Here is a 23937-nt window from a genome sequence, read left to right on the forward strand (position 1 = left end):
TCCGACTCAAATGGCTAATTTCAAGAATACATGACTGTATATCATCTCTTAAAAACATGACCTTGGCGAAGATAAAGGCGGACTGGGAAGGTGAACTGGGGGCTGACATAGAAGAAGACGTGTGGAACTGTGCTCTACAAAGAGTGAATGACAGCTCGTCTTGTGCAAAACTCGGCATAATCCAATTCAAAGTTCTGCATCGAGCTCATTTTTCAAAAGCAAGATTAGCTCAAATATACCCCAACTCGGATGCTAGTTGTAGCAGATGCCATCACACCCCAGGCAACTTAACTCATATGTTCTTGTCATGCCCTGCTCTGACATCTTACTGGTGTACGATCTTTAAAACACTTTCTGAGGCTCTTATTATTGATCTCCAACCCAACGCAACTTCAGCTATATTTGGTGTCACAGACAGACAACACTGCACAATAACAAAAAAACATCATGGCGTTTATGACACTTCTTGCACGTAGAAGAATATTGTGCACTGGAAATCAACAAACCCACCCAAGACATCTATGTGGTTTGGTGACCTGATGCAATTCATTCATCTAGAGAAAATTAAATACTCGCTGAGGGGGTCAAGGAACAAATTCTTTTCCACCTGGGACCCGGTTCTGACATACTGGGGTAAACTCAAAACTATGTTCAGATGTACCAGAGATATGTGTGTTTAGGTGCGTGTATGTCTGCAGACGTCTGGCTCAGCGAAATGAGGTGACCGCTTTTTATTTATTTTTATGTATTTACTTTCCTATACTGTAGGTGGGTGTACCAGTGGGAGGAGTGGGTGGGGTGGGTATGTTGTATGTTTGTGTCAGTTGAAATGCATGTTTGCCATGTTATGTGTCGACCGACATTTCCAAATAAAAAAGAAAATTAAAAAAAGAAAATAAAAAAAAAGAAAGTTAATTGGCTTTTTCACTTCCTGCTGATCTCTCATACATTTGCTGGAAAGAACCAAGGCCACAATGTGGTTGAGCTGAGACAATTATATTTTAAACCTTCATCCAACATGCCCATCCTGCGAAGAGGTACATTTGTCATATGAAGCTGCTCTGACTTTATAAACAAACACTTACCACAGCGCTGCTCGTCAGCTCCATTCGGGCAGTCTTTGTGTCCGTTACACTGCAAAGCCTGTGGGAGACACTCACTTATGTTCCCACAAGGAAACTGGCCAAGGGGACATCTAGTGTCTACTTCCAGTCGGCTGCCCAGCAGCGCTGCGGAAGAGATGCAGGAAAGAGTGTGAGTGTATAGCTAGTCTCAAAATTTGCATCAAATTTCAGTTGTCAAAATACATTTTCTCCTGTTAGAAATATCAGTCACATCAGAGTCACTTGGCGAAAAGCCTGTCACGTTAATGAACAAATGTTAATGATATTTTGCAAGTTAAAGCAGGCAGTTGTAGTGGAATTATTTTTAGACCAACAGTTACTCATAAACTGCTGTTGTGTCACATGCGTAGATGCACAACAACTCTCACTTTGGAGACATTCATATTATTATTTAAGAAATTCAGGGACTCAAACACAGTTTTTGCAAAACACGGATTACATTCATTGGCATGAGGAGATATTATTGGTGATATAATCTAACCTGTTACTGATTCTGCCTTTATTGAATTGAAAGTTATATCTACATGACCATTTCAATTTCGAAAGCCCCTGAAACTATTTCTTTTGCGCTCTCTTTGCGACTCAAACTTCCTTTGATCAGTTCAACTTGTCTGGTAGTTCCCGTTAATGCAGATAATCCATCAACACTGACATCAGTAGTTCAACTGAAGTGACTTCCCCTTCTCGAAACCAAGACACCATTTTTACCATTTAACCCATGACCCATATTTTGATACATGCGAAGCTTGTAAACGAGTGTTAATGAACCAATGATTAATTTATCTCAAAGTAATTTCACGTTTCATTTTGTATGCGATCATATAGCATAGCTTTGCTATTTAAGACCAGGGTAAGACTATTTAGGTCACCAGACTCCTAATCTGTCAAAGAGACTTATTTTCACTTTTCATTTACTGCAGCCTGGCATGTCTCTGGCCTGAAAAACATGCCAGAAATTAATCTGTCATTACTGGCGGCCAGCTAAAGTGAAGACATTACTCACATCTGCAATACTGCACATGCAGTATTTCTCCCTTCTTACTGACACCTAATATAACATACCTAAAAATCTCTTTCTTGTACTTTTTGTATATAATCAGCAAACAACATCATGTTGTAAATTCACTATTTGTTTGTGATATCACAAAGGGAAATACAAGTTTTATATACTGAAATGAAAGAGGAACAAGAAGCTTATACCATTTAAAAAGTTTGTTGATTGACATGTTTAATTTGTTTTTAATATCTTTGTACACAATGACCTTGTTTTTTGACTGTAGTGTGATTCTTATAATTCTTTGTAATGTGGTATTAGGGAGGAAGAGCTGATTCACAATGGTAATTCCCAGAGAAGTACTCACACTGTCACGTTTTCTCTTTTTATAAATCCTCTGTGTGGAAAATGCACATCTTTAAGCACGCAGTTAAAGCGGCCATTTTTTCCAAGAACTGGGAAGGGTGACTGCTGAATAAGAGATCCCAGGTGTGCAGGACAGGGCAGCTTACTAAGGGCACCTGGAAGACAGGTGAGGAACACACAACATTTAGTTTGTGGCTGTTGACACGCTAACATTAAAGTTTCATGAGGCAATTCTGGTACAAATAATGTTTTTCTCATGAATAATTTAGTATTTCATTGAGGATTTCAGAGGTGGCCAATAAATAATATTTCCTTAAGTATCAATAAATTATTAAATTACATTTATGCCAACTAGGAAAGTCCTGCAAAAACACTTCAGTAGCATAACAGGATTTAAATGAGACATCCACTATTAAACCGTGGAAACACAGACTTTGAAATGTGGATCTAATCAATACTAAAAGACACAGAGAGTGAATACCAAAAATAAATTACAACAATATTTAAGTCTCTCTTTCATGTTTTGTCTCTGATTTATGTGACCTCAGTGGACAGTGGTTAGGACAGCACCTATTGTCAGGTGTCGCCCGTAGTATACGCAGCCAATGTTGCCCTGAACACAAAGTCCTCGTGACATTTCATGACATTACCCGATAAGTCGCAACATCTAAATCAAACGATTTGGAAAAACTACATTCGACCACAGCAAGTGTAACACATAACTGTCGAGATTGTCTTGGTACAGTGATCACAGGCACATTGCGTTCACAGTGTAACCTTTTAATCCATTCATATGAACACACACTCAAATTAAGAAGCATAGACATTTGACCTGAGATGTGCTTGCAGGACGATGAAGCTATGAAAAGAGACGACATGCCATGAAAACAGACACAGCGGGAAAGTACACGGAGGCTCTGCAGTGCAGAACAAAGAAGCAGGTGTGGTATTTGATCGAAAGTGTTTCACGCCTCTGAAACGTGAACAAAATAACATTGTCACTTTTTCCGTTACTATTCTTGGCTGTTGAGTGATTAATTGTTTATCTTTCTAAAAAAACAAGATGGAAGTCAAGAGTGAATGTGCAAACACATACTAGCTAATTCATTTACTCGTAGAATTGACCAAACCCATTAATATTAAGACTATACTTAGCAACTTAATTTTCTAAAGTGCCCATTCCAGCGTATAGCTGTAACTCCTTTATGGGCGTTTAGACAAGATACTGGATTTAAAATTGAACACAGTACGAGGTTATGTGCAGATATTCAGTTTGAATAATAGAGCTGAAATTCCTGCACTGTTCCTGCACTAAAATGGATGACTGAGAGTCAGCGCGTCTCCTCTATAATCAATGTTTTACTTCATACCCAATGTCCTGGAATAAATTACTTTGTTTGTTATTATGAGCTGTCAAAAAAAACTGCCGTGCTGAGCAGATAGCACACAGCACAGGGCTCATAAAAAAAGTAATCTCAATCCCTCAAGGGAAGAAACACTATATCAAAAGTGATTGAAACAATAGCAAACATTAGAAATGGTCCTGCACTCTGCGAACGGACGGAAAAAACATAAACTGGCCAAGAAGTGATTTGCCTCTTGCAATATGTTTTCCTCTGGACACATAGATGTCTCTCAAATATTATTTTGCGTGTTTTGTCTTTCTGGATGGCAAGTGGTTTTATTAAGTGATTTAATAGATAGAAATAATTCTGCAGTGCTATTAATGAACACAACTATGAGCTCAATATAATAAACTTTCGAAAGAAGCTTAAGTTTGGTTCTTCTATAGAACAATGTATTAATTACTCTACAAAATCTTCAAAAAATAGTATTAGTTAATTACAGACAGAAGCTGAATTGTATTTCTATATAAAATCTAAAGGTGCCCTGTGGAGTTTTTCACCATGGTAGTGCTAGTGAGACCTTGTTTCGTTTTTAATTGTGCTTTTATTATTATGCACGTGCATGACTTTTCACACTATTCTGCTGATTGATAGCTTGTGTCAACAACGTGCCAAAAAGTGAATTAATGTTCCCACAAAGGCAGTGAAGAAGACTTCTCGCGAGAAAAAAATGGATGATTTCTTGTTCAAAGTAAAAGTCCTCAGGGCACCTTAAATATCCCCTGGAGGTTAGTGTTTAATGTTACTAATAATATTATTGTAGCAAGCATGTGGTTAAATGTGTGAAATGTAAAAACATCTGAAAAAACACACAAAGCAAACTTGGATTGTGGAAAATAAAAAAATGTTGTTGCTTGTGACTGAACAGCCTGCTGAAAGTGAATTAGTGTTTGTCAGGTGCTTTTTATTATATGTATTTAATGTATAAACAAATATAATATGTAACCAATATGTAGGAAATATAAAGCTCCCCTCCTCTGAGACAATGATAAAAAATAAAAAAAAGTGGACCCATTGACACAGCACCTCTCCCAGAGGCCGGGAACCTTCACACATGGAGACTAAACCCGAGAAATTACAGAAACTGACATCATGCAGCCTCTCCGGCACTCCAGTCTGAAAGAAGCTTCCGCCACATCTGGACGCTCACCACAACTGTATCTATTCAGTGACCAATAGGACAAAGACACAAATTGCATTGAAAATGTTTGGAGACTAGCAGCAGCCACCAGAGAACCTCTAATAATCTTGATGGTTGACCGAACCCTGATCCCCGCTCCACGGTCTCTACTCCACTGGAATCTCATGCTCAAGGTAAAGAAAAATGGAAAAAATTGCCTGTTTGTGCGCCAACTGACCGATCGTTCTGTGACGAATACAACGTTCTTGACTCTGAAGCTCTGCCGACTTAATGGAAAAGTTTGGATCATTGTGAATAACTTGTCAATTTCCCTCAGAAATAAATGTAAATCCGGACTGAGGTAATGAGATGCAGGAGGGAGACACTGAATGGTTTCCTGTGATGTGGTTATTGAAAATGATCTACTGTCTGCAGTTTACAGCTGACGCCTGTTTTGTATTTTGCTCTGTAGCTTTTTTATTTTCCCTTTTGGTGATTTGTTTGTATTTGACCTGTTTTTGTTATAAACTTTTATAATACTTAAATGTTCACTGTAACTATCAAGTGGTATTAAAAAGCGAACAACAGCATCATACGTGTCCTGCCGTGCTCATCACTTGCACAAACAAACACATGCATCACTTGCACACACACATGCTCAACACTTGCACACACAAAGACATGCATCACTTGCACACACACATGCACATCAAGCAAGAACTAATGCAAACATTTTGACACAAGGAGATCTGAAGATGAGTCACAGATTGGGAGTTGGAGGGAGTGTGAGCATGAATGAATGCGACATGAATTGAGCAACATGAATTGGATATTAAATTGTCTGATATTTAACAGCTCAACCTTCCACTGTAAAATCCCTCTTAATATCTGACGGATTGAGATGGGACAGAGAACAAATACATGTTTGTATAATTAACTATATGTCAAATCCCCTGAATATTTTCACTCATATTTGATTATGAATCTTAGCAATTCGGTTTAAAGCAACAAAAAAAAAACATCCAACATTTTAGGATTTTAGGACAGTGGTCAATATTGCAGACAATTTCATGCCTTTTCAACTCCATCTGTGCAGCAGAGCAGACAATTCCCTGAAGAAACGCGATTTATATCCAAATCAAATAATTACAGCCCTTATTTGGTGTTAACAAACCCATTTTCCAGCTGAGTGTTTTAAAACAGGACAAGCTCACAGCTTATGTGGAGAGAATATTGATCCACTTGTGTCACCCATGTTCTGCAGAACTGTCTGTTCAATTGTGGATGTCAATGTTCATTTCACAAAAGCACCCTCAACTTGCGATGAAAGCAACTGAGAGGGAAATATAACAATAAGAAAGCTAAGACACAGTCTGCAATATTTGAGGACAAAGAGACTTCAGTGATGCAACAGTGTAACAAAAAAAAAATACAATCAATTAAATAACAGCCATGTAACCTTCTCATCCCCTCCATTTTACTTTACCTCTAATCTCAGTATGGGTCAGGTGGATGAGCAAAATGATGACAGGTACGTCCATCCTGAGGCTCAGAAGTTTTCCTGCGCTCATGTCTCTGAGGCTGGAGAGCTTCTGACAGATTAACTAGAGGTGGAAAAACTGCCAGTCGACAGATAAATCAGCCGAAGTCCAGTCAGTCCAAATATTGGAGCGTGCCTGACATTTAAAAGCGAACAAAAAGACGAACTAAGCCATTGGAAGAATCCAATTACCTACGTGGTGCACAAAAACAGCAACATCCTCTCCATGCGGTCTTTCCGGAGCTCTCTGAAGACACCGTTTCTCTCTCTCTCTCTCCCTCTCTCTCTCTCTGTCTGTCTGTCTGTCTCTCTCTCTCTGTCTGCCTCTCTCTCTCTCCCATACAAGCGCTGGCGCGGTCTCGCCGTGCGCAAACGCTTCCACACCTCTCTCTTTCTTTCTCTCTCTCTTTTTCGCCTATTATTTCTGTGACACACCTGCAGAGACTAATTTCCTGTCAGTTGACCCAAGCAGCACAAAGTGTGAAATGGATTCGCAGCAGCCATGTTTCATGGACCTTCTGACTCAAGTCTGAGGCTCCAGGCTACATAAGTTTAGTTAGTGGAGCCGGTAGCTGCAGAAGTATAGCCTCAGCTAATTCTTCTTTTCAACAATGACTTTATCGTGATTTAAAAAGCTAGTAGGCCTTTTTCTTTTTCATTTAATGACGCGATTTTGTTTTCTAAAGTTGATGAAAGTTGCATTACTGTATTTCAATCAGTTTAATGGATATTATGCTGTGCAGATAAGGCTGAGTTCAGAGGAGAGTTTTGAAATATGAGCAGGGAGGGCGTTTTTTCAACAAAAGGTTTCTGCACTCTCTGACAAAGCAGGATGCAAAGCAGCAGCCTGGCAGCAGCTGCAGCCTGGTTATAGTCATTATAAACATTGAGCACATGTTAGAGTGCTGCTGTGTTAAGCACGAAGGGCCCAGAATTGTCCATGGCTTTTGGTACTTTAACAACATCCGATTTGGAATCATACCATTTAGGCAACATACCCACTTTGACATAAACCCTAGAACACCCTAGAACTACATAAGCTTGCTGGTCAGCTGCCAGGAGAGAGCAGCAGGGTTACAAATCTTTCTTTTGATCTTGATTTTGTTAGCTAATATCTCCCTACCTCTAGCGAGAGCTTTATCTGGAAATAGATCACAACTTTATGTCTTTCTTTATTCACAAGGACAGTGGTCATTAATACACGTTGGTTACATAATCCCTAATGCCTATACATTATTTATAGAAATAGGCACTACACATTAGAACATGTAATATTAATGGAAGCAAATATATCATAAAGGTTGATGCTGTGTTGCTTTTTTTGCAACCCTGGATTGAATTAAAGATCATTTAAAATATTTAAAGTGTGAAAAATGTAAAAATATAGTGGAAGGAAATGAGAGACCCAATGTCCCTGAAAGAAAACCTTCAAGTTACTTCTTAGGTGATCGTTTGTGTGTTCAAGAAGTTAAATTGGCCTGGTGTCGCATGTTCCTTTGTGGAGCAGTTGTTGTTTTAGTCTAAGCATGGGGCTTGGAGATGGAAATGTACCCCATGACATCTGTGATCTCACACATTTTGCTGCAGTTTAAATGAATGCAGTATATTTGATGATGCAATTCGAAAGATGATTGCTTTGTGACTTAATCCATGACATGTTTTCTGGCCACTTGGGGGCAGTGGAATGAGCTCCAAGCACAACAGGTTAGTGCCTTTCATTAAAAATGAATGAGAGGTGAGTGAGGAAAGTAAAATAAAATGAAGGCCTACTAAATGGAATCGGTTTGCACTGACTAGCCTGAAAGCATACATGCACTGTATTCAAGGGCACTGTTACAAAGTAGTCTCTCTTTCATTCACAATATTTTTATAAGACAAACTTGAACACACACATAGATAGATGCACAGATAGATGCGTGTGGTGAGCCGAAGCGGGAGAGGTGATGTGCCGATTGCAGACAACGGCGGAAACGGCACACACACACACACACGCGCACGCACACACACACACACACACACACACACACACACACACACACACATTATTTTAGTTACATCTCATCAATGCACGGGCTAGATGTTTTTGATTTGGGGAATCCGTCCAAATGTAACCATAACAGTGTGTCAGAACAGTTCCACATTGAAAAGGGACAATTATTTTGTAATGGCAATCTGTTGATATTTGTGGCAGTTGTTGTTTCAAAGCTGACATAATTAAGTTAGGGTGTCCAAAATCCCCTGAGGAGTATGAGTTTGCGAAGAAAATTAGATTGCACATAACCTTTTATATTTCGATGTTCCCTGTATACAAATTGAGCAGGATGGTGGAACTGGGTGCAGCAGAAGGTTTTGAAATGACTATGGTGGAGAGGGTTTGAAGTGAGGAGATTGGCAGGTGATGGCGGAGATAAGAGAGGGAATGGCAAGCAGAAGAGGCAAGCATTATTGCATATTGCGAGAACCTGAGGAATCTAAGATTCAAGAGCTGAGAGAAGCTTCCACTGTCGCTGAGTCGCTGATCTCGTGGTGACGAGCAAGAGAAGAGCACACACACACACACACATACGCACACACACACACACACACACTTACACACACGCACACACACACACACGCACGCGCACACACACACGCACAGAGACAAACCGTGCACATGGAAGACACAAGAAGAGTGGGAAACACAGTGAAACACAATTGGCTTGGCCTGTCAGAAAAAAAGTTGGTTTGCATTGCAGTGAAAACATTTGACAGCTCAGAGACAATAACGAGACCAGAGAAACCACAAAAGGCCCCGGGTGTCCGCTCACAATTAAAAGAGGGAGAGAAAACAACCAAATTAACTTTTACCAGGCATCAACTGTCACCATCTGCAGCGCAGTCCTATTAAATTTGGGAGGGTGGATGTGCACAAACACATAAATAAGCGCACAGACTAAAGCGGCTCATTTCACTCAAAGCATCAAAGGTGTTTAAAGATAAATAAATAAAAAGCTTATGTATATTCATGAGGAGTTCGGGAACAGCTTGGAGGACAAACCATTTGGCTTTCAGTTAAGAGACACAGTTGCATTAATCAACATGTATCTTATTCATCATCATGATTCAATAATTTCTTTAATCTTTCCAGTGTTTTTTGTTACTGTGACAAAAAAGTCCAGTTATTTTTATCTGAATATGCAAATAAGTGTAGTTATTAAGAATCAAAATAATAAGCTAAATCATTTACAATATGCTTATTTCATTATGGTTGTCATCACCAGGTTTCTGTGGTATGGAGCCTTGAAACTGACAAAAATATAAAGGAATATATCAATAAGTAATTCAAAATAAAGCCTGTGAATTTTTCTTTGACCTCCAATCAGGTGCTATTTATTTATCATTTTTGCTCCTTCAGCAGTAGTCAGTTGATAAAATTAATTTAATCTATATTTATATCACTCTGGCCTACTTATTTTTCAACAGCTCCTTTTATTTTCATCTTCTTGATATTTTCTCATGTTGGATTCCTGAATGAGTATACCCTTGCCACAAAAGGCACACCCAATTATAAGCATTGGAAAAACTGGAAATGTGACTAAAATAAGAAACGCTTGGGGGATATGGGGAATATATAAATGATAAAGTGTGTATTTGAGTCTGAGTCATGCACATTCTTCCTGGAGGGCAATATATCACAGTAGTCTTCAGTGCCCACTTCTCAAACCCTCACACGTACACTTTATTGATTTTTATATGGAAGTCAAGAAGCAAAAAATAGTTTGTAATTGCAGCTGTCAGTCCCCAAAATGATATTCACAGCCACCTAAATTCCCAAAGGGCTTTCCTTAATGGGTATTTCCACAAAGGGCATGTTTTTGCCGAAGAGCAGATAGTAATTCCATGTGACTTTCTGTGACTCTGCTCTTCCGCTCCATTATAAAAGGTATTACATTGGGAGTGGTAAGAGAAGAAGAGTGGCGGGAGCAGAATGTGGAGGATGTGCAGATAAATGAATGGGCTGAAAAACATAAAATGGGCCCAGGTGCAGTGTCTACTCTTATGAACTCAGAGTTTCCATCCAAAATTTGGACCAAATTTCCAGAAATAAACTGCAAAAGAAAATTCTAATGAATGCATGTTGCATGCATGAATGCACAACTGTTAATAACAGTGAATATTAAACGTTGGTTCATCAAGATAAACAGCTGGCGATGCTAATTCTCCAACTGGGGGCCATTAAGCCATTGATAAAGATGAGTGTGCAACAAGATGAGAGAATTGGAAGAACGCCAGTCAAATCTCAAATGTATTAAAACAATAAGGTAAACGTGCCAGAAATATGGCATTTATGTTTATATGATGTCCTGAAACGTCCTGTTTTGATTACAAACAGTTCACTTCTTTACGCTTCAAATAAACTATTGCCCTCCCACTCGACTGTCCACAGACATGTGTTTGACCAGGTATGATGATTCCACGAAGTGCAGTCAGTGCCTTCCTCCTGCAGCCAGAAACGGGGACCACATCGAGTCTTTGAGAATTCAGTGCTGAAAGCTTAGGGGGTTAGAACTGGGTCATAGACTGCCCCAATTTTCACCAGGACTGTCTTTTATTTAAAACATATGCCATGAGAAGAATTTTAAATATGCTAGAATCATATTAAACATTTACAGAAAAAAAGGTTAGTCCACAGCAGCAGAATCTTCCTGAAAACAGACACGATAGAACACAGTTCTCTACTATGTTTAGTTTTTCTTTCATTACATGCTTGCTCATTTAAGCAACATTCTGCGGGACAGATGACTCGGTTTTGAACTGTGACTCACCGACCACACAGGTCCAAAGAATCAGGAGGAGAATAGGCCAAGAAAAGTCAGACAGCGCTGTAGCTCTGCAGAAATGATCTGCGACAGACGAGAGGATGGGACACTATTCTAGTCACGACTCTATGGATGGCAATATCGGTAGGTACCATCACTCTGATCCAGACTGAAATATCTCAGAAACCTTTAAAAATATACACGACCGTTCACAAGTTTGGGGTCACCCAGACAAATGTTCAGTTTCTTCTCAATTTCTCGCATGGAATAGCCTTAATTTCTAAGAACAAGAATGGACTGGCGAGTTTCACATGAAAGTTCTCTTTTTCTGGCCATTTTGAGAGTATAATCGAACCCACAAATGTGATGCTCCGGATACTCAACTAGCTCAAAGGAAGGCCAGTTGTATAGCTTCTCTCACCAGCATAACTGTTTTCAGCTCTGCTAACATACTTGCACAAGGGTTTTCAAGGATTTTCTAATCATCCATTAGTCTGCTATGCGATTAGCAAACACAATGTACCATTAGAACACTGGAGTGATAGTTGCTGGAAATGGGCCTCTATACACCTATGTAGATATTTCATTAAAAACCAGACGTTTCCACCTAGAATAGTCATTTACCACATTAACAATGTATAGTGTATTTCTGATTAATTTAATGTTATCTTCATTGAAAAAAACAGTGCTTTTCTTAAAAAAATAAAGACATTCCTAAGTGACCCCAAACTTTTGAACGGTAGTGTAGCTATGATTCTTTTCACAATGAAATGTAATAACGTTGGTGATCCCCTGACAGGTGAATGTCACCAGCAAGTTTACATTTTTAGTCTTGTGTGAAATGTCTCTTGGATGGATTGTCATAAAATTGGGTACAAACAATCACCTCTCCATCAGGATGAATTTGTAATGTAGCTTAGTCGGAAGTTCAGGCAGGAAGACTCTCTTTGCACTCCTACTCATTCATAATCTCTCAGTCTCTAACTATCCCTGTGGTTACTCTGTCACATCGTTGCTGTCAAACCTTATCTGACCTCAGCATCACTACAACTCGATTATCCTACTTCAGGATGGAGTCCAATCACAAAGTCTTCACACTATTAAAAAATATGCACATGTAATAAATTATTGTTAAATTATAATGACATCTCTCTTGATTGAAATAACTTTGGTGATCTCCTGCCTTTTCATTTAGCACCACTGTCCGGTCAAAACTTGAGCATGTTAGCACGACAATGTTGGCATTAGTTCACAGGACTGCAGGATGAAAGCATCACAAAACAACTAATGTGGCAGTAGATTATTTTATCTGAAAAAAACTGTTTTTATTTAAGTACAATAATAATGCTATATACAGTAGAATACAAAGATGTAAATTATAAGATATCGGACAATAATCCTAATGGGAAAATACATGACTATACTTGGTTTCTTCAACTTGGCTGCATCCTACCAGCTGTTCTTCCTTTGTAGCGTGGGATATATTTTGGCTCAGGGCTCACTGTAAGATAATTTCTTATTTAATGTGTCTAAGAGAACACACAGTACCGAGTCTGCAAACAAACAAAAGGTCTCTTCCAAGTGAACCATCTACACAGCCATATATCTGTAAACTGGGGTTAACCCACAATGTGGGTCATACACCACCTGGCATTTATCATTCCCATAAAATACCATTTCATCTTTTCCCAGACTTGTGCAGGTGCAGTTTGATGCATTACAATGCCAAATTTGGAAAATAGCTGTGAGACAAAAACAGAGGTGGGACAGCAGACAAAGGCGGTAGAGAAACAGAGAGAGATACTCTAGTTCAGTGGTTCTCAACTGGTCTGGCTCCGGGACCCACCATCACCCCTGAATGACAAGCCGCGACCCAAATCGAAGAACATTCTCAACTTCTCCAATTTATTAAAAAAGATGGTGCATTTTTAACCTGAGATAGTACAGCATATGTATGCTAACAGAAAAACAAGTTTAATAACCAAAACGAGCAGCTGGTGGCGATGATAGAGAGGGAACTATTCCCTTTTACACTCAATTAGCTGCATTTTAATTAAAAAACAAAAACTGCATCTTCAGGACACGAGGTATTACAACATACATAACTATTCAGAATCTTCAGCTATTTTTAAACAGACTCAACAGCTTCATGCACAAACTAAAAAGTCTAACAACTAAGAAGTAGTTTCAAAAAGACTCAAATGACCTAACATTAACTGAGAATACACACTCACCGAATCTATGACAAACACTTTTCTATGGAACAAGTCACTGTCTTAAGGAGCAGCCTTTCCACTAACTCAAAATAAATTAAACAAAAGTGGAATTCAAAAGGATTCATACATACAACATGTACTTCTCTTGTGATTACCTCATCAGTAGGTAAATAATGAAAAACATTGTGCTTTACGGAAAATGAAGCAGCACTCAAATCTCCTGCCGACCCCAGAGTTTTTTCCTGTCATGCAGGCAGCGGCATCAGTTGTGAATTTTATATTCAGTAGGCTGTTTAATTAAATTATCCTAAAAACCCAGAGTCTCCCCCATATCAGTATAGTTTAACCCAACCACACGCTGCTGACAACATTGAGGGTCAAGTGCAAAACCAGTTGAAACCAGAGCCGGCAAAATAACGACACTCCGCTGCACTGTCACACTGTCGCGACCCACCAGTTGAGAATCACTGCTCTAGATGTATTAAATCTTTGCAGCAATCAGCTGCATTTCATCAGAAACTCTGGGTTCCCTCTCATTCACATCACATCATGGATTAATAATACATAGGGGCTAAACCCTCTGGTCTCATTTAAAATGCCACAAGCTAGTCAGGTAGAGAGATACATTTAAAGAGACATTCTAGCTCTCAAACCTCACATTAATTGACCACATGAGTGGCAGTAAGGCCTCTGTGCATCTGCAGTGTTCATGTCAGGAGCAATTCTTTGGAGTATCCTCGTTCTACTTCAATAAGAGAATACAAATTTCATCTCACTCCTCCTCCTCCAACCCATTTTCACTCCCAACTCGACAAAAGCCGACACTTGGTCAGTGCCCTTCTGTAAAACAAACTGTATTATAAAACTAAACATTATTATTATTATTGGGCAAATTATCTATGGATAACACTATCAATTATATCATCACAATGTCTCTGGTTCTGGTGCAGTATTCTTACACCAAACACACAAAAAGTCCCAATGCAAAGTCCTGAATATCTGTCATACGACACCTTTGCTGCTGTTTTGCACACTCATTGTATTTTATTGTATTTATATTACTTTTTTCAGCACTTTTTTCTGATATGCATGATCTATTTGTGCCGTATTAATTGTTTGTAAATATGTGTTACGTTTTTAATACAATGCACCATTTGAGCCTGCAATAACTAAAATGTTGTTGAGCAATGACAATAAAGTTCTGGAATGTTGAATAATCAATCTTTTATCTTTTTTTATAACTATCAATTGTGAAACAAAGGAAGAGGAGCAGTCTTTTTAACATGAGAAGAGGACTGGATCGGACCGGTATGTGTTGACCAGCCAACCAAAACAGCGGGGAATGAGCTGAGGGATTTTGGAAAGTTGTTTGAGCACACAGTGTTTCAGATAAGGGCTGCATTCTTTTCTTGTTGAGTAGCAATCAAATCATGGAGGGTATGTTGTGGCATGGTTGGAGACAAGACTGTACAGCCATAAGACCTGGTAATTAAATCCCTTTAGCCCAAACAACAAAACATGTTATCAGTATAACTGTGTTGTGACATTTATAGCAGAGCTCCCAAATCCTGGTGGAGATAGAAGTACTCTTCCAGGCTGAAGAAGCTGCAAGTCCAATGCAAGTATCTAAAGATACAGTCAGTCCTTCAGTCTTAGATCATCCGAGCAAGAGTAGGCAAGTCATCTCAAATCTTATTATGGCACCAAATAGAGCACACCCAGGCTCTAATCGAATAAAAATAATGGAGCTATGAGAAGTAGTATGAGGGAAGGAACTAAATCAACTGTAAACTGCATCTATAGTTATATTGCTGAAATCAAAGTCCACATTTAAACCAACAGGATGCAGTGATCAGTGGTCTGCTATCACATTTCATATCAACAAGGGATGAAATTACTCTGCGGAACCTGAAAGCGGTCGTATGTTGTGGCAAAGCCACAGAGAATGAGTTCTCCTCAGCTCCACGGACCACTTTACTGTCTTCCAGCTTAATGTCTTGGTTTTACCTGCGACAGACTGTTTTGGTTCAGTATCATGGCTCTCATTATAGTTGTTTCCACAAAAAGCTCTATAACCCCTCTGTCTGCCTGCCTTATCATGAACGGGTTGAGAATGTTCATGTTTCATTTTATTTTCCTACAACCCAAACCTGCTCTTTAGTATTCCCTCCACTGCTGTTAATCTTAATTCTGCCCTTCTGGGTTGTGTCGTGGTCCCAGAGTAATGTGTAGACTGTTGATTATTTTTGTCTGCAGGGGATTTTCCATTGGTTGACCTGATGAGATTATTTTTACCAAACAGATCTCATCATCCTGCATGATACTGCAAGATGTAGAATAGAGTGTATTACACCAGTGTATTAGAAGTTGTTACAATTCTGTGATGCTCAATTTACGATCACAGGACGTCACAATAACCCGATAGCTGCACAGTGAACCATCCATTGCTGACATGAAGCCCGGTGGCCCTTTACATTCAGCCAAAAAGTATTATAACAAAGTATTTGACTGTTACATACAGAACAGTGTTTCTTAGTTTTAGGTTTAAGAAGAGAGCGTGGTTGGCGTTAACTTGTCTGACTACCATCTCACGTTCTCATCTGGTCACCTGACACCTGACCATCCATCTGAATGGGTCAAACTTTGCTTTTTCTGTAATCAGCATAATAACGATAGGAAGATATAGGTATAGCATCTGCCATCAGTAATTCCCACTAATCTGTCAGCTGCTGATGATGTATTAAGTCCACTAACTAATTCAAATTACATTAAGGAATGCGGGATGCGCTGCACAGATACTGTGATAATGAGACTGCACGGTAGGCGACATGAGAGCATAGTGGAGGCTGCGACTCGATGTGACTCATGGTGCTCCATGTGACTCATGGTGCTGCACTATCCTGGGAACAGTAGATAGTCTCAAAGACCTCTGTATCTACAACTATTAATATTTATCCCATCTTGTTTTATTTGTAATTTTGATTATCTTGACATTGGAAATGTTGTAAATATTGACTATAATGATACTACAGCATGTGCATATGTTTCCATTTTTCAAAAGAGGGTAAAAGTGTGTTTGGACTAAGCTGCACTTCTCTGGGTGTGTGTTTCCCTTGGCGGTGGTAGACTGACATCTGAGAGCTGTGCTGTCAATGTCTGTGGTGTAACACTGACCAGAGCATGTCACTTTATAGCCTACGAATGTTGACACAATAAGTTATGTCTCCCTTGTTCAACCAGCCCACAGAGTGTTGGTTCTGTTCCAGCAGTGATTTAAGACATCAGGCCCTTCACAACATTAAAACGTTTGGAGGGACCCACAGCACAGTCTGTTAAATTGGTATGCTAGTTAGCCTAGCGGGCCAACTTTACCACTGTTTTCCACTAAACCTGTAGAGCACATAGTGCCGCTCCCACACATTATTCTGCATTCTACAAAGGAGCAGGTCTTGCCGTAGCTGTTGATGGGTTCAGTTTTTGTGATGGCAAGTGATCCGTCTGCCCAGACATACAGCAACAAGTAGTGGCTGTAACTTCAGCAATCAGTAACAACACGGAGCAACACAAAAACATACAACGTGCATAAATCACAGAAGGATTGAGATATTTAGTTGGCTGTGGCCTTTGGAACTGTGGGGATAACAAACACGGTTTAGTGCTTTCCCACACAGATTTTACACGAGTGAAATTACACTAAATAACATTCTACCTTTAGCCTAAGTCAGAACGAAACGTTCACAGCCCCCTGGGGGGGCATGTGTAGCAGAAAAATATTAAAACTTAACATTTCTTCTTCTTGCTCATTTACATTTTGACTTAATAAACACAACAACAGACATAAAGTATTCATACTGTATGCTGGTAAAATGTTACATTTCAGCTCAACTTGTTTTTACACATCAACCTCAGTTAAAAAGTCGTAAGTACTACTGCACATTTTAAACCTTCCAAAGGGAGCTGCACAAAGCCTGATAAATTGCCTCAAGCCTCGAGCCAGCCTGAGTTGGGACCAGTTTGAAAATGAAAAACAGTCTGGAAGTGTGGAGTTACCGGCCTCAGACAAATAAAGACTTAAGAGCTGCAGGACTCAGCCGCTATTCATTGAGAATGGGACGTGGCGTTGCTCAACTTTATGCAATAGTCCTTGGATGCAATGCGAGAGCCATTTGTATTAATTTTAAGAAGAAGAAGAACAATACATTGAATAAAAAAGTAACTCTGGTTCTGATTTTTATCCTACTTTCATCCAATCCCGCAATCTTATCAGGGTGCTCTAAACCAGTGGTTCTCAACTGGTCTGGCTCCGGGACCCACCATCACCCCTGAATGACAAATTGAGGAACATTCTCAACTTCTCAAATTAATTAAATGAAAAGATGGTGCAGTTTGAACCTGAGATAGTACAGGATATGTATGCCAACACAAAAAGAAGTTTAATGATAAACCAAAACGAGCAGCTGGTGGAGATGCTAAAGGGAACTATTCCCTTTTACACTCAATTAGCTGCATTTTAATTAAAAACAAAAAAGTGCATCTTCAGGACACGAGGTATTACATCATACATAACAATTCAGAATCTTCAGCCATTTTTAAACAGACTCAACAGCTTTCATGCACAAACAAAAAAGACTCAAATGACCAAACTTGAACTGAGAACTGAGAATACACAATCACTGAATCTATGACAAATATTTTACTATGGAAAAAGTCACTGTCTTGAGGAGCAGCTTTTCCACACATTCTAAATGAATTAAATCAAAGGGATTCACATATACAAAATTAACTTTGCTTGTGATTACCTCATCAGTAAATACTGAAACACATTGTGCTTTACAGAAAATTAAGCAGCACTCAATTCTCCTCACGACCCCCGAGTTTTTTCTTGTCATGCAGGCAGCGCATCAGTTGTGAATTTTATATTCAGTAGGCTGTTTAATTTAATTATCCTAAAAACCCAGAATCTGTTATAGAATCTGTTTTCCTCCCTTCTTTCTCACTCTGTTTTCAGTTGGTTACACTCAAAGAGTTAAGTGTGTGAACCTCAAGCCTTTTAAGATTCATGACAAATTTAGTGATAATGATGGTTCACTGGGGTGGAAATGCAAATCACACAGAAGTGTCAGATTTTCGTGTCTGGGATGTCCTTCATAAAGCTGGCAACCCAGACTCCTCAAATACAACATGATCCCCCCATTATTCACACAAACTACATCTAAATGCAGTCATCAAAAGGCTTAGTTTTGTGTAACAGATATGAACAGAGCTTGAATACTACATTCAGAGAGTGTTTGATGGCTGACACAATGTTTTGATCTGTGATCATTATGCAAACCCGAGCTAAATATTTCCATTTTATGTAACGGTAAGAGGCAAACCATGGACATGTTCTGCCATTGAAAAACTTAAATTAGTGATGTGCGAATCACGAGTGAATTGTTTGAATCTCTTGACTAACTCAGGAGTCACAAGTCCTCATCGATAATAACTCGTTCAGTAACTCGGCCTCTACTACTAGTCCTGTTGTGACTTTCCCACCGAACCCAGAGCTGAAGGACCGACTGGAGCTCCATAAACCAATCACCCACTCACTGCAGTTCCATGCCACATCATTGACTCTCCAGACATTTGGATTGGATTGGACATTGTGTATTGTGTGTAATGTATCTTTACTCCTCCGCATTTACCGCTTCGGTAGCTGTTCATTCAGTTGGTCTTTTACTTTACCAAAACAGCACTGCAGTCTTCTCAGTGTAATACGGGTAAATTATCTATCTATATTTGTGTCATGAATCCTGCAATGTGCATCTTTATTGTTGTTATTACCACAATGGTTTAGTTACCTAACTTTTAATACGATATCTGTCTGAACTTTTTTTAACTTTAAGTGCTCCTCTCTGAACCAATGACATAAAAACACTAAATTCTATCAGTTCACAGGCCAAAGAATAAACAAAGCACTTCAAAAGATGGTAGTGATGTGCAGAATGAAAATCTGCACTGTAATGCAGGTAGAAAAATGCTAAAACTGTGCATAATTAGTTTGCATAATGTCGCCTCTGAGTGAATAATCAGAGCATAATGTGTCATTTTTAACTGAATAATAATAATCATGTGCAACATGTGAGAGGCTCAGGGCGGGTTGTACTTGTTCCTCAACCTCTTTTGTAGCTGTTTCAGTTTCAGAGAACAGTTTGTCTTTCACATGTCACCATGAGTTTTATGTGCTAGTGAAACATTCCTGACTGAAAGAGAAACACCTCGATGGACATATTGATGGTGGGGAAGCACACCGAGAGAGAAGTTACTGAGATGGTAGCTGAGGCTTGAATACCCTCCAGATGTAATCACTTTTCCGCAGTAAACCATGTCATCAACCAAAGTTGAAGCATATGAGGATGCTAAACATCTTTCAATGTATCTATTTATCAGGTCGTCAGGGCTGTTTAACGCATCAAACATATGGCACAAACCTGCAGTGCTGCCATGATTCAATCTTTATAAATCACAACCAGGCAAATGTTGACATGTTGCTGCAGAACAGATCATACAAACAAAACAAACTGTTATACTAATGGAATGGATGTCCTATATTTTGATAGCTAAGAGAAACATTTTATCATAACAACGCCCATGTGCATAAAGCCAGGTCCACAAAGACACAGTTTTATGAGTTTAGTATTGAAGGACTTCAGCCAGGTCTCAAAAGAGTGGATGGAGGCGGCTAGAGCTAAATGTTATAGCCCATTGGTTTTGTTCAACTCTCACATGTGGGAATTTTTGAGTGTCTAAAAAAAGTTTGGCTGTGAAGCAAAAACAAAATCACAGCGTGAGAGGGACAATCTTCTCTTTGAAATCTTATGCAGTAAAAGTAGCAGTCGAACATCATTTATATAAGCTTATGGGTTTAGCAAGCTGTCACATAAACTAAGGATTTGAGTGGAAATATTTGTCTAATGCTTAGCTCTAAACAGAAAAAAGGAGAGGAAATGTATTCCGCTCATTTTGTACCAAACAAAAGTGTTGCTCAGGTTGCAGCAGCATTTCAAGCTGGGAACTCAGGCAGCAACATGCTGTTTATGGACGCCTGAATCTGAGACAGGACCTCACAAAACAAAGATTGCAACCTGCAAGGAAACATGCCACGAAAGCCGTTCAGACAATTACACTGACATGTCAAACTCAAACATGAACGTTGATATTTCGCCACTTTGAAAATCACCAGCATGAAAGCATCACGAGCTGAAACAACCAAAATAGGAGCAGCTACAACAAGCACAATCCACAATGCAAATACTCCACAGAGAGAGATGACAGCAGCCTCAGAGCAGAGATTAGCAGAATGAGCCACTAGCCAGTGTCAGCGGCCAAATTGCCAAGGACACAAACACAGAAAGACACAAGTTCACCACAAGCAGAAAAACACTTGGCGAAATGAAGTGAATCAGCAATCGCCTAGTCAGCAGCCGACAGTGTCAGCGGACATATTGCCAAGGACACAAATACAGTGAAAGTGAATCAGCAATCACCTCAACCCTTTGAAAAGCAGAGTTGCAGGAAGTTTAACGAGAGCGTGATATTAACAGTTTTAAACAGTTTAAACCCTGTTGAAAAGTTGCACTGAATACACGTTGCAACAAACAGGGAAACTTTGAGTGAAGCAGTGCACTCCAGTCGTCTGTTTGAACAAACGTGCAGGCTGATTTCCATTGAGGCACATTTTCTAAGGACAATGTTGAACATAAGTTTTGTGTAGCATCACTTAAAATGTAAAAGCCATGATAGCAAACTGTTGCACCTCTCCATCGTCCTGTGTAAGATCATCATTGCCTGAATCAGATCCAACAGCAAGGCAGCTGAGTTCTCATGTGTGTCCACTATTTTTCTTGCTTGTGTCTGTTTGTTTATCATGGACTGAACAGCTGCGTATGACATTAACATGTGGCTGTCTCCTTTGTCCCAGAGCTTCATCTGAATGCCATTCGAGCCCTCTTTGGTCTCAGTTGTGTGTCCACAAAAAGAGGACGTGCCAAGAAAGCTGTTAGCCGTGCCTTATTTTCATCCAGGCCGGCCAAAGAGACATGGATCAGCAAGACTAAGATGTTTCAGATGTGACACTGACTGACTGAGTGCTGTGTTTACTTAGAGAAATGTGCTTCACTCCCATCTGTCTTCTCTTATATCAGTGGATATCAATGACACAAAATAAAAAACCTGAACCAGCTGATCTAAACGACTTTGTGGTTGTACAGTGAGAAAAGAACAGGACTACCTCTTCTTGTCAGGCTTTTCTTTAACGCTCGGAGGGGATTTCTTCAAATTTGGCACAACATCTATATGGACTCAATGTTGAATTTATTAACTGGATCCCATTAGCTGCCGCCTTTCCTTTCCAAGGCATAAATAATCTCATGAATATACTCAGTGCCAAATCCGGCTCCTCATAACACACTGTGACCAGTTGGTGCTTTTCACATCCTCCATAAAAGATTATTTCAGGAAGTACTTGCATGACCTTTTGTGTGTAATCCAGTTTTAGGGACCTCAGTTTACCCTTTAAGCGTTATTAAGTTGTGATCAGTGAAACCAATAGCTACTGATACTGCTTGAGAGTATTTTCAACCATGTGGTGGTTGAGACTGTATTTTAAAGTGTGGTTGTTAAAAGAAACATTCGCAAAGGTTTACCTAAACCCAACTAAGTGTTTTTATTGCTTAAACCGTAAGTTAATTTTGTTGCATGAACTTAACCGTACATACTTATTGTCCAACCATAATATTTTTCGTAAACCTAACCTTGCTGTGTTAGGTCGTCCTGACTGACTGAATAACGTGATGCAGGCACTCAAGACCTCCGATTGAAATACATTAGTTTGAAAGTCGTGCTGAGCAATTTCCATTGATGAACACAAATCAATAGCCAATTCCACACAAATGTCTAATGGGATAAAAATGATGAAGGGATGATATTTTGGAAAGACAAGGATGTAAACTGCAACATGACTGGTTGGCAGAGACGTACAACTGTGGTAATTATAGTTCAATTTAGTTTGCTATAGAATAACACAGGCTCTGCAGCCACAGACAAACAATACAATCTCTTAGAATAGGGCGGTGATACAATTGTCATGGTTTTTGTTACGTACTCCAGCACAGTTTGAAGTGCTGACCCTCAGACTCCAGACTCATGCTCCAGGATTGTAACCCAAACAGAGCAGCAGAAAGCACATTTATCCCTTTCTGCTGTCCAAAATAAGTGCTTTATAAATGTTTTAAATGTATTCCAAATGTATTGTCAATGTAATTTCATTAAGAAGGCTCTAACTGAGTGTCTGCTTCACTTGCTGGAGACCGAGCTAAAGGCAAGAAGCACAAAATAAGCCTTGCAGAGTATTACCAGGAATGCATCAGCTGATGTCTTAGTGAGTGATTGCAAAAGATTCCGGCGTTTTTTTATAAGCGCATCACCAGTTTGTTTGTTAACAAGCTAGTCAGCAGCTGTGCCTTACAGCCATGAATGTAAGTGGGAAGTAAGTGGTACCAGTCAGTCAGTGGGTTAATATCTTTGAGGTGATCAGTGTGTGCTTAGAGAGCAATACATTATTCCTTTGATAAACATCAAAAGCTTTTAGCACTGTGTAAAAATAAAAAAATATCACTTGAAACAACTGTCTTTCACACCGATGTTCACAATTTGTAAAAATGTATTCGCTTCACTCTCTTTAGCACTAAATTAATCATCTGACTGATTAATAAAAAAACGTCATCACGCCTGTTCTCAACTATGTTTGAGAAGTGTTCATCTTGAAAATAACCATGCGTACAAATTATGATTGTATTTTGCAGCATTATTCAACTGAAAATAAGCAAAGAACTGTTGAAAAACACCACACACATGGCAACAATACTAGTCAAAGTATTTCAAGTGAATGTTATACATTTAACAGTTCACTAAGTTTCATAACGTCTTGAGCATGAGCTGACAAATCATTTTGAATTGGAGCGGTCAGTGGAATTAAGCTTGGTGCACATTGCACTTAGCTATCTGGGTGGTTAACAACCAGGTCAGTCGGGTGGCAGGTTTCTCCATAAAACTAAATGTGTCCCGCTCCAGTAACATCCCCCCAAACAAAAGAAGCAATAAAAATATGTGTTTAGACCCTTTTTAAGTGATCATCAGTGAGTAAAACATATGTGCAGCATGGATAATAATATTAAAAAGCCAAGATGCTTTCAGAATGTGAATCCTATGATTAGGCCCAGTGGTCTTAAAGGGACAACTCAGGCTTTGTGCATACATTTTTCCTCTGGACCATCCTTAAATAGATAATTTAATATGAAGATAATAAGATGTACCTGATTGTTATCATGAGCAT

General features: G+C 39.2%; 1 protein-coding gene across 1 annotated transcript in view; it reads right to left on the reverse strand.

The window, feature by feature from the left end:
• rxfp2a (relaxin family peptide receptor 2a) overlaps positions 1–6581 on the reverse strand; it is a gene marked incomplete at both ends in the record, with an annotated part of 39818 nt that extends 33237 nt beyond the window's left edge. Inside the window, 2 exons of the mRNA XM_079237407.1 lie at positions 1086–1229; positions 6497–6581. Coding sequence (XP_079093533.1) covers positions 1086–1229; positions 6497–6581 — 229 coding nt within the window. The remainder of the gene's footprint in view (positions 1–1085; positions 1230–6496) is intronic.
• Between the last annotated feature and the right edge of the window lie 17356 nt (positions 6582–23937).

Source organism: Taurulus bubalis (assembly GCF_910589615.1).
Source record: "Taurulus bubalis genome assembly, chromosome: 2".
Taxonomy (NCBI): domain Eukaryota; kingdom Metazoa; phylum Chordata; class Actinopteri; order Perciformes; family Cottidae; genus Taurulus; species Taurulus bubalis.